General features: G+C 35.6%; 1 protein-coding gene across 4 annotated transcripts in view; it reads left to right on the top strand.

Moving 5' to 3' along the window:
* Positions 1 to 19994, top strand: part of MGAT4D (MGAT4 family member D) — a 51217-nt gene that overhangs the window by 29086 nt on the left and 2137 nt on the right. For 3 of the 4 annotated variants that reach the window (XR_003520851.1, XR_003520850.1, XR_003520849.1), the window contains 5 exons: positions 971 to 1046; positions 2785 to 2899; positions 5494 to 5624; positions 11563 to 11670; positions 12998 to 13166. Coding sequence is in view for 1 of the 4 variants with exons in the window: in XM_027599234.1 (XP_027455035.1) it covers positions 971 to 1046; positions 2785 to 2899; positions 5494 to 5624; positions 11563 to 11670 (430 nt within the window). In the remaining 3 variants the exon portion in view is untranslated. The remainder of the gene's footprint in view (positions 1 to 970; positions 1047 to 2784; positions 2900 to 5493; positions 5625 to 11562; positions 11671 to 12997; positions 13167 to 19994) is intronic. The other variant, XM_027599234.1, reaches the window with a different exon arrangement.

Here is a 19994-nt window from a genome sequence, read left to right as displayed (position 1 = left end):
CTATTAGCTCTGTTTTATGATAATAAATGAATCAGAATCTGGAAATCTCTTAGGGGTTTTCTTTTGCTTTGAATTTAGTCAGTTCTTGGAGTCATAAACCTGGGAGACATTGTAGATCCTGTTTTTCCTTCTGCTGTTTATATCCCCATCATCATTTCTTCTTTTTAAAAAAATCTCCCTCTGCATCATCCCTCTCATCCCCATTCCTCTGCCTTGGACTTAGTTCAGGTCATTCATGATCTATTTGTTTTCCCTAAGCGTAGCCTAGCCTGGCCTCTCTTCCAATTCATTCTCCATAGTGTAGCCAGAAGAATCCATTTTCATGGGAGATCAAGTCCAAAGTCTCGTTCATGATCTGGTCTCTGCCCACCTCACCATCATCAGCTTTTCCATCCCCTCTTGGTGCTGTGGATCTAAGGTGGCATGTGTTCTCGTGCGTTTCATGCCTTTGCAGTACTGGTCCTCCCACTGAATGCCCGGCCTCCTGATCTTATTGTATGCCATCATTGCCAATGTCTCTGTGTAGCACTTATCTAATTGTTGTGATTTTAATAATTTTCTGTCTTTTCGTACTGGATTATGAAACACAGAACTGCATTGTGTATTGCTCTTTGTACGTTCAGGAACTGGCCTAATACCTAGCTTAGTATTAAATTAGAATAAAGTTTCTTCTTACTTTTATTTGAACAAGACCTAAGACCAGAAAGAATATTAATTTTACTACACAGATAAAAATTTAACCAAAACATAAAATAGATTATGTTTATCCTAGTTTAGTGATGGCTGATATGGTCCACTGAATAAAGAGGGGAAACATTTTAATATAGTATAAAATATTCAATTACACTTACTGTAGATAGTACTCTATGTTAGCAAAGCGTAAAAAATTGTTTTTAATTACTGAAGTGTGCTTATAAATAAAAATTATGTAATAATGACAAATATTAACAGATTTTATTACTATCTTTAGTAGGTGCATCAAACAAGTACTGGATTTTTGTTTTTTGATGCTGTATGCCCAACCCAAGGCCATGTATTATTTACAGGTAAGACCGTGGTATATATATATATAATTTAAAGTGGAAGAATTATGTTCTCCTTCCCTCTTTTGATTCCTTCCTCATTGTATTCCTCCACCTTACTTTGTATTCAGAAAATACTCATTAAAGTTCCAAAAGGAAGTTTAAAGTTGATTTTATGTAAGTCTTCTTGCTGGATTTACTATTAACAGGAAATTATAGTTACCTGAAGCAAACTGAAAAGAAATTCTCAAATTAGAAAAAAAATAGAAATTATGCTCCCTACATTTCTCTTCTCACAAATTTATTACATTAACATTAAGCAGACATATTTTGAGCACTTACTATATGTCAGACAGTGTGTATGCTTACCATTGGTACCTTACATTGGCTCACCTTGTATGTTCCACCCAGTTCTACAATGCCTTACTGTATTTCTGAAATAAATCAATTATATATAGCTTGAATTCCCTGAATTCTGGTGTATTGTTAAATAATAGTGTTATGTTTCCCAGCAGTGAGTATACGCCTTACTACATGTGACAATATACAGTTGTAAGAAGAGTTTGCAAGATATCACTGGAGAAGAGAGAATGTTAGAAAAAGGCCTGAAGTAGGGTCTTCTCTTTTACTGGAAGAAAAAAAAAATCTCTTTTGATTCCTAGTTAGTGGAATGTAACAGAAACTTGAGATCCAGCCAATGTTTTCTTAAACAATTTGAAACCACGTAGTTCTCTTTTGTGTTCTGGTAATGTGCTTGAGGACGTCCACATTTTTCTGAATCATTTAGGAGGTCCTCTTAGCGGATAGATTACACGTAATATATATGAGATTAAATAAAAGGAAAATTATAGTTTTCCTTTCCCCCTCTCTTAGGGAGAACTATTCTTAGGTTTACGTGCACCGCTATTCTACCCAGCTAGTGGTGGATGAGAGTGCCAGTTCCCTTTTGTCATCCCTTGGGCAGCCACCCTCTCTGGCAGTAGGACATGGTGGCACCTGTCATCTCAAACATAAAGCTAGTTGGCCTTAAATTAGAAATGGAAGTCTTGGTAAGGATGAAAATGGATTCAGATAAGCAAAATTTTTTCAATGAGGATTTATTTATTTTTTTAAAGATTTTATTTATTTATTTGACAGAGAGAGACACAGCGACAGAGGGCACAAGCAGGGGGAGTAGGAAAGAGAGAAACAGGCTTCCTGCGGAGCAGGGAGCCCGATGCGGGGCTCGATCCCAGGACCCTGGGATCATGACCTGAGCCGGAGGCAGATGCTTAATGACTGAGCCACCCAGGTGCCCCTATTTATTTATTAAAAAATTTTTTTTAAAGATTTTATTCATTTGAGAGAGAGAGAATGAGCAGGGGTGGAAGGGTAGAGGGGGAGAGAGAGAGAGAGAGAGAGAGAGAAGCCGGTTCCCCGCAGAGCAGGGAGCCCGACGTGGGACTCGATCCCAGGACTCTGGGATTATGACCTGACCCAAAGGCAGATGCTTAATCGACTGAGCCACCCAGGTGTCCTTCATTGAAGATTTAGTTTGAGTGTTCCATATTATTATTTAGGGAAAGAAACAGATGATCTCTGGTCTCAGAATCTGAAAGTGAAAACTAACAGTAAATACCCTCAGCGAATTGAACTAATAAAATTAACCTCATAAAAACATTTTCTTCAGTGTATGCTATTGAAAGTATTTTCACTTCTCAAGCTGATGCAGCTTATTCAGTGGAAGTATCAAAGGTACTCACGACTTTTTGTTTTTTTCCAGCTAGAAGATGATATCATAGCTAAAAAGACGTACTTTACAAAAATCACAGATTTTGTGCGTAATATCACTTCAAAAAATTGGTTTTATATTGAGTTTTCAATTCTTGGATTCATAGGTAAGCAATGTATCTATTTTTTAGCACACAATAATCTTAAAAGTTCTTAAGAACTTGTCAGTTTGTTAATAAATGGAAAGGAAGGGCATGATTTCTATAAAGATACTTTTAATTTAATAATAAGATCAAATTCAAGTATCTGAATTTCAGAAAATGTATTTTAAACCAATTTTTTCCTAGATGGACAATATAAATTAGCAGGTTGATTTATACATAATATTTTATCAAAAGGTAAGAAAGATACCACTTGCCAAGTGTTTGCTGAGAGTCTGCAGGCTCAGTGACTAAGGTGTACTTCTCTATTTTACATAGAAAAATACTTTCAGTTTATATAGAAACTCAAAGAATTACAGTTCTAGAGAAAGGAATTCTAACGTAGGACTCCCGTACTCTAAATTCCCTGTAATTTCCAGTATGCCAAAGCTGACATACTTAGAAAAGGTAAAAATACATGAATCGGCCCCACCACAGAAGAGTTCCTAAAATTGTGTCCATGAGGGGATTTTTAAAAAATTTCTTCTATAAACTTCTTTTTCTTCCTTCCACTCTTTCCACCCTTCCTTCTCTACTTTTCCTTTTAGTTGAACTTTGAGGTAGCAAGTTGAATGACCTTACTCATTTCATGGTGCACGGCACCGTTTCTTCATGCAGGAGCCCTCTCTTACTTATTTTTTTCGTTTTATGCCCAGTCCCTACTCCCACTTCTTCCCACATCCCAGTAGGTTTGCACTCTACTATGTTCAAAGTATACATATAAATATGCATGTATCCATGTCAAATACTCGGTGTTTATCATGTTTGTACCTGTTTAAAGTTTACATAAACGAGTGATGTGATGAGCCTATTCATGCCCCTTACATTTTTGTCCTCAAAACTAGATTTTAAAACTGCCAACATGTCGATATATGTCCATTTAGTTTATTGTTCCTCACGACTGTTGCATAAGCCCTACATAATAATCCATTTGATTTATCCATCCTCAGAGTAGTTGACCTTGATTGCTTCCAACTCCCTGCTGCCACAAAGAAATGAAGTGATGTATTTGTCCCCGAGAGCAGGATCACTGAGGGTGAAAGTAGCAGTGTCTCTGTGTAGCCAGATTGCTTTGCAGATTGGCTGTACAGTTTATCCTCCCTTAAGCAGTGCGTATGGGTTCCTGCTTCCCCATGTGCTTGACAACATTTGATTCTATCCATTACATCTTTTTTTTTTTTTTTTTTTTTGCCACTGGGAGGAGTGTAAAGCATTTCTCTGACTGCTCATGAAATCTGTTATTCATATACTTACTTGATCACCTTCTTTCCCATACATTTTTTGTCAAGTGTTGTAGAATCCAGTTTTAAGACCCCAAAGATTTTTGCTCAGCTTTGATTTAAATAAGAAGAAAAATTATAGGTAACAGTAATATCCGATAAACTTGAAGAGGAAGTGTTTTGTTGATACATTACCTTGTGAACTATAAATTCCTTTTTATTTTTCTCGCCAAAGTCAGGTATGAGAAGGATAGAGAATATTCACATTCTGATCACAAGAGCACAATGAACAGGAGCACATATATGTAATGCTGAAGTCTTATTTAAGCTTAAGTTTACAAGGGCTTTGTTCTCTGTTGTTATAATAACAATTTTCTTACTCAATATTACCAAAAATATGAATTTGCTAAACAGAATTTTATAGCATACTGAGAGCAGATAAGGAAAACACAAATACTGAATCACCTGTTTCCATCATTAAATCACTTGTTTTGGTCACTATATAAATGGGTGCCAAAAAATTAAAATACAACTATACATTTGATTAAGTAACCCATACAGACTCAGCTCCTAGTGAAAAAAAGGAAGCATGCTTACTTTCTACCAGCATGTTTATTAAATGGTTAGATGTATTTTATACTCTTTACTTTAAAGTGAAAATTTACCTGAATTTTATACCTTCAACTTCATTTTAAAATTAATTTTAAAATTAAAAATGCAGTGTATTAGAAAAAAAGCAATTGGACCTAATGAAATATCCTACTTTAAAATAGGGCAAATCTTTTAGAATCACAAATACAAGAGAAATAAAATTCATATAAAAATGATGCTCAAATACTGAAATAATACTGTATTCTAATCAAAATTAAGTACTAAGCATAAAAAATCTGGTAGATAAAGTTCTACAAAAGTCAGGTTATAAATCAGTTTCTGCAAAAATAAGTAAAAGATTATAGCTCCTATAATTTTCATTTTTTAAAATATCTTTTTAATTATTATGTATAAATCTTTCACATGACTTAGAAAATTGATCTCACTGGTTATCAAAATTGATTACCTGAGAGTATTCACTATTCTAAACCTGCTTCACACTTTCCTGCCCAGAAATGGTAATCCTTAATACTTAAGCAGATGTATTATTTTGCTTTATTATCCTTCAACTTCACAAATACTTTAGGCTTTATTTATTTTGAAGGAATAATTTAATTTTTAATGATTTTTTGGTCCTTTCTTATGTTAATAGAATGAATGACTATATATAAGCGTTATTTTATGATATATTGTTATTTGGATTTGTAAACACTCAAGAGTTGTTTGGATTTGTTTACTTTTTCTCCATAGGAAAGCTGTTTAAATCTGAGGACTTATCTGACTTTGTACGTTTTTTTTTAATGTTCTACAAAGATAAACCCATAGACTTGCTCTTGAGGGACATTTTTCAGGTGAAGATGTGTAACCCAGGAGAAAATCCCGTGAGTATTTCTTTACTTTTAAATGCAAAATATTTTAGGAAAATACTATCTGTCTAATGTAATTCCCTAAAATTTGTTCACCAAACTAAACCTGATGAGTGCATTAATTTTTTAACTTCTGGTATCCAGAATTTTTACTGACACTTATACGTACTAAATGAAGTAATGAGAGGCCACAAATTTAGTGGAAAGTAGAGAAAAAGAGACAAAAAAAACTCAAACAAATAATAAAATGTTGGTTGTAAATCCAAATATGTCAATATTTACATCAAATATAAATAACCAAAATATACCAATTAAGAGAGAGTTCATCAGAATGGATTAAAAAACACTATGCAATTACTTGCTGTCTCTACTTAGTTCAAATATAATGATATACATAAGTAAAAGTAAAAGGTAGAGGGCGCCTGGGTGGCTCAGTCGGTTAAGCATCTGCCTTCGGCTCAGATCATGATCCCAGGGTCCTGGGATCGAGTCCTGCATTGGGCTTCCTGCTCGTGCTCTCGCTCATTCTCTCTCTCAAATAAATAAAATATATTTTTAAAAAGTAAAAGGTAGAGAAAAGAAATACCCGCAGACACTAATCAAAGGAAATCTGTAGTAGCTATATTAATATCAAAGTAGACTTTGGTGAAAAAAGCCAAAAAATTTAACCAGGGATCAAGAAAGACACTTATATACAGGTAAAAGGGTCAAATCACCAAGAAGATATGACAATCCTAAAAGTGTATGCATCTAATGACAGAGCCTCAAAATACATTAAGCAAAAGATGACAGAACTAAAGGAAAAAATAGATTAGTCTATAATTATAGTTGGAGACTTCAACACTCCTCTCTCAGTAAGCAACAGAGCTGGTGGGTAGAAAACCAGCAAAGTGATAAAAGAATTGAACAACACCATCTACCATCTAGATTTAATTGGTATTTTATTTTATTTTAAAGATTTCATTTATTTATTTGACAAAGAGAGAGAGTGTGCATGCCCAAGCAAGGGGAGCAGCAGGCAGTGAGAGAGGGGGAAGAAGGCTCCCCAGTCAGCAGCCTCGATCCCAGGATCTTGGGATCATGACCCGAGCTAAAGGTAGATGCTTAACCTGCTGAGCCATGCTTAACCTACTGAGCCCCTTAACTGATACTTTAAAAACACTATGTCCAACAGCACTAGAAAACACATTCTTTTAAAATATGTATAGAACACTCACCAAAATAGACATGTCTTATATCATAAAGCAAAGCTTAACAAATTTAAGATGTAATCACAAAAAATGAAACTAAAATTTGGCAACAATGGAATAAAATTAGAAATTAATAACAGAAAGAAAACTGAAAAATCTACAAGCACTTGGAATTTAAACAATACACTCCTGAATAAACCATGAGTGAAAGAGGAAGTCTCTAAAGGAAATTAGAAAATACTTTGAATTGAATGAAATGAAAATACAACCTAACAAAATTTGTGGGAGGCAGCTAAAGCACTGCTTATGGAGAACTTTGTCCTAGAAGAAATCATTATCTTAGAAGACAAGAAAGATCTCCCATTAATAATCTCAGCTTCACCTTAAGTCACTAGAAAAAGAAGAGCAAAATAAACCCAAATCAAGCAGAAGAAAGAGAATAATACCTCTAAGGGCAGAAAGAAACAAAACTGAAAACATAAAAGCAGTAGAGAAAACTAATGAAACCAAAATCTGGTTCTTTGAAAAGAGCAAGAAAACTGATAAATTTCTGATAAGACTGACAAAGAAGACACAAAAAATAAATTATCAATATTAAAATGAAAGAATATCATGATATGTATGTATATGTGTGTGTGTGTGTGTGTGTGTAAGTCTAACAAAATATGTAAGTTATCTATATGCTGAAAACTTAAAAATGCTGATGAAAGGAAGAGACGTACCATGATCATGGATTAGAAAGCTCAACATAGTAAATATGCAAATGCTTCCTAAATTGATCTGTGTATTTAACATAATGCCAATCAAAATCCCAGCAGGATTTTCTATGGTAGATATAGACAAGCTAATTCTAAAATTTTTAAGAAAAGGCAAAGGAACTAGTTTAGCTAAAATGATTTTGAAAAAGAAGAATAAAGTTAGAGGCATTATACTATGCAATTTCCAATCTTATGATAAAGCTACAGTAAGCAAGACAAACATTTATAGGTAAAGAGCTAAACAAATAGATCCATGGAACTAAACAGATAATGCAGAAATAGGTCCACAAAATATGGCCAATTGATATTTGACAAAGGAGCATATACAATTCAATGGAGAAAGAATAGTCTTCTCAACAAATGTGTATTGGATTAATTGAAGGTGTGTGTGTGTGTGTGTGTGTGTGTGTGTGTGTATGTATGTGTATATGATCTCAATCTAAACATCACACTTGATAAAATCATTACTTCAAAATACATCATTTATCTAAATATGAAACATAAACTATAAAACTTTTAGAAGAAAGTATAGAAAAATACCTTTAGGATCCAGGGCCAGGAGAAGAATTCTTAGACATGACACTAAAACCATGATCCAGTTTTTTTCCATTGCTAAATTGGATTTCATTCAAATTAAAATCTTTTGTACTGTAAATTTTACTGTTAGAGGGTAAGACACCATAGACTAGGAAGAAATATTTGTAAACTCCATATACAACAAGGATTTGTATTCAGAATATATATAAAATTCTCAAAACTTAACAACAGGAAAACAACCCAATTAAAAAATGGGCACGAGACTTGAATAGACACTACAAAGGTAGTTTCTTCCTTACTGTAATAAGCAATGGACTCAGTTTTTCTTTATCAACAGGTTATTTGGGGGGTAATTTTGGGAAGCCAGCATTTGATAATACCATCTCAGTGGTACTTCTATTAATAGCTTAGCAAATATTAGAATATTTCCTAAAGTTTAACTCCTCAACTAATTTTATCTGACTTTAGTTTAAATTAAATTAACTCAGGATTATTTATTTAGTTTACAGTTTTAAAAACAGTCATTTAATCTAATATTTTCCTACATGTTAGTACTGAGTAGAAATGCATTTAAGTAAGTCTGCTATTTAAAAAATAAAACAAGGCAACCTACTGAATGGGAGAAGATATTTACAAATAATATATATCTGAAAAGGTTAATATCCTAAATATATAAAGAATTTATACAACTCAACACCAAAAAAACCCCAAACTAATTAAAAATGGGCAGATAACCTGAGCAGACCTTTTTCCAAAGAAGCCATACAGATAGAGGCGACTGGGTGGCTCAGTTAAGTGTCTGCCTTCAACTCAGGTCCTGGATCAAGCCCCATGTCAGGCTCTCTCCTCAGCAGGGAGTCTGCTTCTCCCTCTCCCTCTATGTGTGAGCTCTCAATCTCTCTCAAATAAATAAATAAATAGCAATACAGATGGCCAACAGATACATGAAAAGATGTTCAACATGAGTCATCATCAGGGAAATGCAGATCAAACCATAATGAAATAGCACTTCACACTGGTCAGAATGGCCAAAATAAAAAACACAAGAAATAACAAGTGTTGGCAAGGATGTAGAGAAAAAAGAACCCTTGTGTGCTCTTGGTGGGAATGTAAATTGGTGCATCCACTATGGAAAACAGTATGGAGGTTCCTCAAAAAATTAAAAATATAATTACCATATGATCCAGTAATTCCACACTGGATATTTACCCAGAAAAAACAAAACACTAATTGGAAAATATATATGCACCCCTATGTTTTTGTAGCATTATTTACAATAACCAAATTATGGAAGCAGTCCAAGAGTCCATCAATAGATGAATGGATAGGGAAGATGTGATATATATACACAATGGAATATTATTCAGCCATAAAAAGAATGAAATCTTAACATTTGCAACAACATGGATGGAACTAGAGAGTATAATGCTAAGTGAAAAAAAATCAGAGAAAGACAAACACCACATGATTTCATTCATGTGCAATTTAAGAAACAAAACAAATGAGCAAAGGAAAAAAAGAGACAAACCAAGAAATAGACTCTTTGCGGGGGAGGGTCAGAGGGAAAAGGAGAGAGAGAATCTTTCTTTTTTTTTTGTATTTAACCCTTATTTATTTACTTTTATTAATTTTATTTTATTATGTTAGTCACCATACATTACATCATTAGTTTTTGATGTAGTGTTCCATGACTCATTGTTTGCGCATAACACCCAGTGTTCCATGCAATATGTACCCTCCTTAATACCCATCACCAGGCTAACACATCCCCCCACCCCCCTCCCCTCTAGAACCCTCAGTTTGTTTCTCAGAGTCCATAGTCGGAGAGAGAGAATCTTAAGCAGGCTCCATGCCCAGCATGGAGCCCGACCTCACAACCTTGAGATCATGACCTGAGCTGAAATCAAGAGACACTTAACTGACTGAACCACCCAGGCGCCCCAAGAAATAGATTTAACTATAGAAAACAAACTGGAGGTTACCAAAGGGAGGTAGTGGGGGGATGGGTGAAATAGGTGAGGGGAATTAAGGGTACGCTTATCATGATGAGCACTGAATAATGTATAGAATTGTTGAATCACTACATTGTGCCCCTGAAACTAATCCAACTCTGTATGTTAACTATACTGGAATAAAAATTATGTTAACTATACTGGAAAAAAGACATCTGGGTGGCTCAGTCAGTTAAGCATCTGACTCTTGATTTGGGCTCCGGTCATGCTCTCAGGGTCATGAGATCCAGCCCTACATCTAGCTCTGTGCTCAGTGCAGAGTCTGCTTGAGATTCTGTCTCTTCCTCTCCCTCTGCCCCTCCCCTCTGGGTGCTTGCTCACGCAAGCGCGCACACACACTCTCACTCTCTCTCTCTCTCAAATAAATAAATCTTTAAAAAAAATTGAGTATATAAATTTGGGAGGCATTTTTATGAATTTTCTATGTATACAGTATGTAAAATAATTCTCATCATAATAATTTCAGATGTTTTCTTCTTTTTTTATTATGTTAATCACCATACAGTACATCATTAGTTTTTGATGTAGTGTTCCATGATTCATTGTTTGTGTATAACACCCAGTGCTCCATGCAGTACGTGCCCTCTTTAATACCCATCACTGGGCTAACGCATCCCCCCACCCCCTCCCCTCTAGAACCCTCAGTTTGTTTCTCAGAGTCCATAGTCTCTCATGGTTCGTCTCCCCCTCTGATTTCCCCCACTTCATTTTTCCCTTCCTACTATCTTCTTCTTCTTCTTTTTTTTTTTTAACATATAATGTATTATTTGTTTCAGAGGTACAGGTCTGTGATTCAACAGTCTTACACAATTCACAGCACTCACCATAGCACATACCCTCCCCAATGTCTCTCACCCAGCCACCCCATCTCTCCCACCCCCCACCACTCCAGCAACCCTTAGTTTGTTTCCTGAGATGTTTGCTTCTAATAGGAATGGTGTCACAGGTCATCTTTCTTATTTTTATTTTTAATGAAATTAACCAAATCTTTTTCCATAAAGTATAATATTGTTTCTTTGTTTTAATTATATGGTTTTTTTTTTACTTAAGAAGAAATTAAGGAGGATGTAACTCTGTAGGAATTAATGACTATGGAAAGAGAAAGAATAATGTACTCTGAGAGAAATGGATAGAAAAATATGAAAAAATTTCATCTATGTTATTGAAATAAAAGGAAGGGAGCAGAAAATTATAGTTGGTACAACAGTAGCCTGATTTTCTAATACAGAGTTCAGGAAAATAACATGCTTTAACTAAAACCTTTTTGTATCTCAACTTGTGTTTTATTATTCTTATGAAGAAAAAGCTAAGAAATAAAGTTTTATTTAATTTTTAAATATTAAAATAAATCTCTGGCAAAAACTAATATTATACAAAATTCTGCCATCCATAAATGTAATAAAAAGGAGTGTTTGGGTTGTTACAGAAGAGTGTTGTTTCTCTTATTTTTCCCTAGGAGAAATGCACAGAACGAAATAAGCAAATTCGTATTCGATATAAACCTTCTCTTTTCCAGCATGTGGGTATACAGTCATCATTCCCTGGAATAGAACAATACTCCAAAGTAAGATTTTGAAATGTATCTTGAGTAATATACAATGTCTCATTAACTTATAAAATATTGTTTAGAAAAGGAGTGATGAAAACATGAGAATAAAATATGGTCGTTCAAACATAATTATCTTATGACAACTATATGTTGTGAAGAGCAATCATTTTTTTCAAGACCCAGGTTATCTGTCATGGTAAGAAAAATCCAGTGTATGTTCTTTGCCTTACTGTTACCAGCTGTGCGGTTCAAGTAATGACTACAAATGTGTTTTAAAAATCATAATAAAATTCACTCTTTTAGTCTAATATTTAAAGTTATAGAAGAATATTTCTAAATAAAATGCTCCTATTATTGAATTTAAATGTATCAACATTCTTATTTCAGATTACTGTTTACCGTATCAACAAAAATTCAGTCTTGTTTGATTTTTAATTAGTCTTTAATGTTCCATCATATTTTGGAAGCAATGTTATTTGTCATTGACTTAGCATCTTGGTAGAGTAGAAGAAGCAAAGACTTCAGAGTCAAAACAACTAGTTTTTAGTTACGGTGACCTGTGTACGTGATATTGGGCAAGCCCTAACACTCCTCTGTGCTTTTTTCATCTGTACGAGAAGCTTAAATTAGATGATCCTTAAGGTGTTTTCCGCCTTTGAAATCTCTCCTTTCTGAAATCTCTCCTTTCTTAGTTTCTTCACACAACAAAGCAAATGATTGCTTTAATCCTTTGTCAATTGAAATGAGAGAAATGCACATACACATACCCCCATCATTTCGTTCATTTTTTTATGAACTGCCCTCTTTCCACCTTTTCTACTTCTTATCTCTGTGTATTTATTGCACTGCACTCTTTGGAATACTGTCTGAAACATAGTGTGAATTCAGTAAATGTTAGCTATTAGCAATTAGGCAAAGTGAAATTCTAGATTAAAAGTGTTCATTAAGCAAAGCAAACAAGTGCCAGAAATAATGAAAATTTAACTATTATAAATCTTCATGCAACAAATAACACCGTGAAAATACATAAAACATAGCCGCAGGTGATGCAGAAAGAAATTGGGTCTATGCCATTCTATTTGTTGGTGCTATTATAATGGGACTCTTTTCTTCCATTACATTTTTTGCTGGATAAGCTATTTTAACCTTACCTTTGTAAATTCACAACAGAATAGAATATTTATCTAATCACTCATATTTTGATATTATAATCTAGCTTTTGTCCTTTTTTATGTCTCACCCCATGTAAAATAGAAATAAATAACAATTTAATGGTATGTCAAATGTGATTGTATATTTTTAAAATTTATATTGTTATAATTATTTTAAAATTTTCTAACAGGATATTTATTATTAGGAGTTTCATAATTCAAATACCTTCTTTAAAAATGATCAGTATCATTCTTTGGAAAAAACGTCATAATAAGGATTAGTCTTAGTTCTCAACTTTCTTCATAGTGGATAAAAGGACTATATCATATAAAAAAATTTAAGCCTTTGATAATATAGTGGTAAGTATAAAATTGATATATAGAAAATTATCAGATATTTGTTAGCTTTGTTTTGTGTATTTTAAAATCTTTTACAGATAACTTTCTGATATACTCTCTAATATTTTGTTTTGGAAGAATGAATAGGTATTTTCTTTTCCTTTTTTATCATATACTGTAGACATACAACGAATTTGGAGACAATAGATCTGAGTTTGAAGCCTCATTTTTTTTTAAGATTTTATTTATGTATTTGAGAGAGAGAGCATGAGCAAAGGGAAGAGGAGGGGGAAGGGGAGAGGGAGAAGCAGGCTCCCTGCTGAGCAGGGAGTACAATGCAGGGTTCATCCCAGGACCCTGGGATCATGACCTGAGCCAAAGGCAGACACTTAACTGAATGAGCCACCCAGGTGCCCCTGAAGCCTCATTCTTATCAATGGATGCAACAAGATGGATGAATCTCTAAAATTACATTATGCTAAATGAAAAAAGCCAGATGCAAAAGACTATGCTATATGATTCAATTTGTATGGAATGCTAGAAAAGGCAGATCCTGATATCTCATTATGATTTTAATTTGCATTTCTTTAATGACCAATGATGTTGAGCATCTTTTCATGTGCTAATTGTGTGTGTATGTGTGTGTGTATACAGATATACACACACATTTTTATGAAATGTGGATTTTAATAAAATATATGTATATATTTTGTGAAATGTCTTGTTAAGTATTTGCCCATTTAAAAAATTGGGTTGTTCGCCTGTTTATTTTTGAATTGTTATAATTCCATATATAGGCTGACCATAAGGTTCAACTTAAGGCTTGTTCTTTTATTTTCTTAATTTCATTTTCTTTTAATGAATGAAAGATTTTAACTTTGATAGAATTCACTCCACCCAAACCTCCACCCTGTCCATATAGTTTTGTCATTGGTTAGCTCAGTATTCAATGATTTTATAATGACAATATAAATGCTATTTACACTTAAACTACGTAATATGCTCTATTTGTCCTTTATCATACAACTTTTTTTTGGAGTTTTAAATTGGCTTTATTTCAATGTACTTATCACTAATTCGCCCTTAGATTCCCTGTGAATTATCTAAATCTGTTCTTAGTATATTCAAACATTTTTAAAATCATGGTTGAATGTAGAATATTGTCAAATGCTTTTCTGCATTTCTACTGCTTCTTAATCTTGAAAAATATCTCTCCTGCAGCCTTCTGACCAGTTCTAGCTGATATTTTAGGAACCAGGGGGTTGATGTTCTTGTTCTCTATATCCCAAATATGCATCATACTTGGTCCACGTGTTTGTTAGTAAAGCACACCCCCCCCCCTCGTAATTTCTTGAGGAAGATTGTGTAGGAGGTGAATTCTTGGAGAACTGAAACATCTTAAAATGAATGCCGTCTGTCAAACTTAATTGTTAGGTTGGCTAGGCAAAGAATTCTGAATTCTGATTTTTGAAGGCATTCAAGAGTGTAACCAATGAAAAGTAGTTAAAGCCATTCTAATTCCCGTTTCTTGGTATACGAACAATTTTCCCATCTGTAAACCTTTAACATTTTTCTTGTATTTAGGGTTCTACAATTTCATGATGATGGTATGGGTCTATTTTTATTGATTGTGCTTGATATTTGGTAGGGCTTTTTAATCTGAAAACTCATATTTGGATTCTGGAAAATATTCACAAATTATTTTGTTGATAAATTTTCTCCTCTATTTTCTATATTCTTTTTAAGGAACCTTATTTCAAATGTTAGATTCCTTGGATTGATGTTCTCTCTCTCTCCTACTTTCCCCTTCCTGTTTTCTTTCTATTTGTTTCACTTTCTGAAAGTTTTTCTGAATTTCATCTTATATCCTTTTTATTAGTGCTTTTTTTGTTTTTTGGGGGGAGTTTTCATTGATTGGTTGGTTTTTGTTTTTGCTGTTATAGCTTTAATGTCTAAGAACTCCTTTTGTTCTCCTAATGCCATTGTCCCGTTTTATAACACTTGGTTCTTATTTTATGATTGAAATAGTTCCACTTATCCCTCTGAGGATTTTAATAGTTTTTTTTTTTAAGATTTAAAAAAAAAATTCTTCCTCCTGCATTGTTTCTATTTCCTCCAGGTTGTTTTTTGTTGTTGTTGTTGTTCTCTGTTCTTCAAGTTGTTGAAGGGTTTCCTCATGTATGTAGTGGTCATAGATAGTATGTTCAAGTGGAGAAAGCTGGTTGGAGGCTCTGAGCACATGGCTGAACCCATCAGTTTCACTGACAGAGGAGTGGCTAGGCTCTTTCCCAGGAAATCACCTTAGTGCCTCCCAGTCTTGCTGCATGGGCTAATCAAATTGCTAGAGAATCTGGGAGCCAAGTGGGCAAAGATAGCTGGGGCTTTCAGTGTTCATTTTGTCAGTATTTACTTATTTGTTCTGTTTTCTCTCTTTTTTTAAGATTGATTGATTGATTGATTTATGGGACGGGGAGGGGCAGAGGGAGTGAGAGAATTTCAAGCAGACTCCCCGTCAAGTGTGGAGCCCGACAGGGGGCTAGATCTCACGACCCTGAGACCACGACCCTGAGATTATGACCTGAGCCAAAATCAAGAGTCGGACACTTAACGGATTGAGCCACCCAGGTGCCCCTGTTTGTCTTGTTTATCATTATTATCCTTACCCTGGTTTGAGTCTAGATACACACCTTATGTTTGCCTTTTCAGAGAATTACCCTTCAAGAGTGAGGAAAAGATAATCGCCTGTGGGGCGATTATGGCTCTGTGGGGTGGGAGAAGATATTTAGAGCTTTATTCACTGCTGAGACTTGCAAGCCATCTTTTGCCCCATCTTCACCTCTGTTTCTAGCAGTAGTGGGGATTTCTGCCCTGCAGATTGTGCTTCTCTGCTTCCCACTGGCAGCTTGAGACACAGCTCTCTCACACCTCCATTTGGTTACCATTGTCTGCTTTCGCATTGTTTGTAAGATCATGTATCTTCAGCTGGCCCTTATGGTTAAGTGTGATTTCTAGAAAGAGTGAACGTTAATACTTGTGTCCGATTCACCATCTTTACGAGGCATCCTGCTAGTTCATTCTCGAACTTTTACTTTTTGGCTCATTTGTTTTTGAACTTCCAAAGAGAAAATCTTAATTTCCAGGACTTTCAGCTGATTCTTTTTATATGCACAATATCCTTCCTATCATTCAGAGAAAATTAATTACACTTAAACAGTAGTATATTATGTATTGTGTAATTCATTATTTTTTTTTTAAGATTTTATTTCTTTGACAGAAAGATATATATAGAGAGAGTACAAGTAGGCAGAGCGGCCAGCAGAGGGAGAAGCAAGCCCCCCGCCGAGCAGGGAGCCCGATGTGGGACTCGATCCCAGGACCCTGGGATCATGACCTGAGCCGAAGGCAGATGCCCAACCAACTGAGCCACCCAGCGCCCCTGTAATTCATTATTTTAACGCTTCCTATACTTAGTGTCTGTCGTTAATTCTGCATCCTTGCCATCCTCCTCTCCACTCTGCTTCTCAGGGGAGAATTGGGGGCGTACACCTCACAGAATGTCTTTCCCTCACAGAGTGCCGTGTTAGATTCTGTCTGTGAGAGGTACTCCCAGTAGACCTGGAAGATGGCGGCCGAGAGGGCAGCAGACGCCTGGACGGGAAGTTGAGTTCACACTTGCTGCCCCGCCAGCTGAGACCACGGGTGGCTTCTCCTGGCTTCCAGGGTTCTGAAAATGGCCCACTGTTCTGCTGAGGATTTCCAGGTTTCCAGAAGTGGCTTCTTAACCTTTGCTCCCCTAATCCTTCCAACAGTTGAGCTCACCTCTAGTTTACTCTAGCTTCATGAAGCTGATTTCTTTATTCAGAATACCCCAAGTGTCATCTGTTTCCTTGACTGGCCTCAGTTTCTCAGGATCTGCTGCTGCTTTTGCTTCACGCCCCCCCCCAAACTGAAATTTTATTTCTTACTCATTGGGACTCTCCATTGTTTTGTCTGTGAATGTTGAGTCTGTTTTCTGTAGCCTTCCTCCAGTATTTATGGGAGGAATGGGCAGTCTACGGCTCACTCTGTACAGAGGCTTTTCTTCTGAGTAGGGAAGACCCCATTCTTTTTGGGTATTGTTTTCTTCTCCACAAACACCCATACTCTATGCCCCTGCTCGACAAAGGTCATTTGATGTCTGCTGCTGGGCATAAGCGTGCATATCCCAACTGTGACTCTGCAGCTAATTCCAGTGTCCCTACTTGTTGCCCTATATCCACCACCTCTGAGCTTGGGTCATCCTTAGAGCCGTGCCCACCTTTTTAGTAGCTGGCTCCTTTGTGTTTTGGAATTTGAATTCCTCCCCTTCTAGTCCAGTCTCATCTGCTTTCCATTTAACATTCCATCTGCATGGTGTATATGGATGGAAGTGTGTTCATGCAGAATTACCTTTTGACACTTCAACAGCAAAAGAGGCCTATAATATATTATTAAAAGTATGCATTATTTATACAAAGACCACTTCATGGAAATGTGGGTGCATTTCCATGAAGATAACCCTGCATTCTATGCATTTCGATTAGACCTGCGTCACATTAAAAGGTGCTTTTCTTTTTTTAATGGGACTGAGATCAGCAAAAGTTTGAAGAAGATACCTCAGCTGGCAGATTTCCCAGGAACCTGTATTTGTTATGCTCTCAGTCACCTGTCTTTCTCTTTTAGTAGCTCCTTTCAGAATGTCTCCCTTCTTTCCTTCAAGAACAAGAAGACTACCACCACCTCATAGTTTCCCTCCCACGTTAGGAATTAGAAATGCCTTCAGCATCCTCCACTGCAACCACATTTCACTATCAAAAACAATTTCAGGGAAATAATGAGCTGTCCATTTGCTAAGGCTTTTACATATTTAAAATTAGATGTTTCCAAACTGAGGAAAGAGTTGCAGAATGGATTACCCCTTTCACTTCCCAAAGGCTGTATTTCAAAATGGAATAAAATTTAATTGTATAAAATTTTTAGCTTTGTTTATATTTTTCAAGTAATATGCACATATCTGGCTAAAAATTAATAAAAAGAGGAGCTTATAATAAAAGGCAACAACCCCCTGCGCTTCCCCAGCCCTATCTCACTCACCAGAGGCAATGACATTTCATCATTTCTGGTTTAAATGCCTCTGGTAGTTTTCTTTATATTGCTAAATAATATGCTTATGCTACTCATTTTTATTTATCCACATTATTTTTCCTGCAGTACAGATGAGTATTTAGCTCAGATACTTATTCATTTTTGTTATGTCTTAGTTTCGGCTGCTAAGACAAAAATACCACAGACTGGGTGGCTTAGACAACAGAAATTTATTTCTCACAGTTTCAGAGGTTGGAAAGTCCAAGATCAGGGTTCCAACATGGGGGCTTTTGGTGAGAGCCCACTTACTGGTTTGTAGACAGTGTCTTCTAACTATATCCTCACATGGCCAAGAGTAGAGAAAGCTCTAGTCTCTTTATCCCCTTATAAAGGCACTAAACTCATTCATGAACCCTCTGGACCTAATTATCTCCCCAAATCCCCATTTCCAAATACACTGAAGACTTAGGCTTCAGCATATGAATTTGAGGAAGGGGACACAAATACTCAGTTGATAGCATATTACGACTTTAATTATTTTGCCCCTTTCTTTTCTAAGTTCTCTTTTCTGAAAGAATAATCAAATATTAAACTTACTGAATTGATCTCCTATATGTCATAGCTTTCATTTACTTTTTTTTTTAAAGATTTTATTTATTTGAGAGAGAGAGCACATGAGAGAGAGCTAGAGAGAGCATGAGCAAAGGAAGGAGCAGAGGGAGAAGCAGACTCCCCGTGGAGCAGGGAGCCAGACGTGGGCCTCTGGGCTGAGGCTCGATCCCAGGATGCTGGGATCATGACCTGAGCCAAAGGCAGACGCTTAACCGACTGAGCCACCCAGGTGCCCCTCAAATTTTAATTTTATTAAGTAAAATAAAATTTAAATTCATGATTTCAGCGAGATAAATGTCACTCTCTTTTCTTTAACCAGGTCCAACATAGCAACACTTGTGTTGCTACGCTTTCCTTAATATTCATTTCTTTAAGTCTTTAAAAAAATTTTATGTAAAATTTGTTCTTTAATCAGTTAAATTATATATTACACTTCTCATAAAACTTTTTATTTTTTTATTTTTTTAAATTCTTTTTGAAGATTTTACTTATTCATTTGAGACCCAGAGACACACAGCGAGAGAGCATGAGCAGAGGGAGAGGGAGAAGCAGGCTCCCTGCCGAGCCAGGAGCCCAATGTGGGGCTCATCCCAGGGCCCCAGGATCATGACCCAAGCTGAAGGCAGACACCCAAACATCTGAGCCATCCAGGTACCCCTCATAAAACTTTTTAAAATGCAAGATAAATTTTCTATAGCTCATTAAGGAGAAAAAATAGTTTGGTTTATTTCTATTCATCTAACTTGTAGTTAAAAATAATAATTAATAAATGAAAAACTTGTCTTAGTGATAAATTTTCTAGGTTTTAAGTTTAAAAATTTTGCCTGTGTCATCAGGTTAAATGTTCTTTATCATTTCATGCCCTAAATCTGTAATAAAAATAAAAGAAATTTCTTTTAGAAACAACTAAAATATTTCTGTATGAATAATTTCTGAAAACTCAAAGTAATTAAAGTTTTGGGGCACCTGGGTGGCACAGTTAAGCGTCTGACTCTTGGTTTTGGCTCAGGTCGTCATCTCAGGGTTGTGGGATCGAGGCCCCCCTACCCCCCGTCGGGCTCCACACTCAGCGCCGAGTCTGTTTGGGATTCCCTCTCTCCTCTTCCTCTGTCCTCCTTCCCCCCACCGTGCTCT

The sequence above is a fragment of the Zalophus californianus genome, chromosome 2 (assembly GCF_009762305.2).
Source record: "Zalophus californianus isolate mZalCal1 chromosome 2, mZalCal1.pri.v2, whole genome shotgun sequence".
NCBI lineage: Eukaryota > Metazoa > Chordata > Mammalia > Carnivora > Otariidae > Zalophus > Zalophus californianus.
Note: the sequence above shows the minus strand (reverse complement) of the source record. Positions and strands in the feature narration are given on the sequence as shown.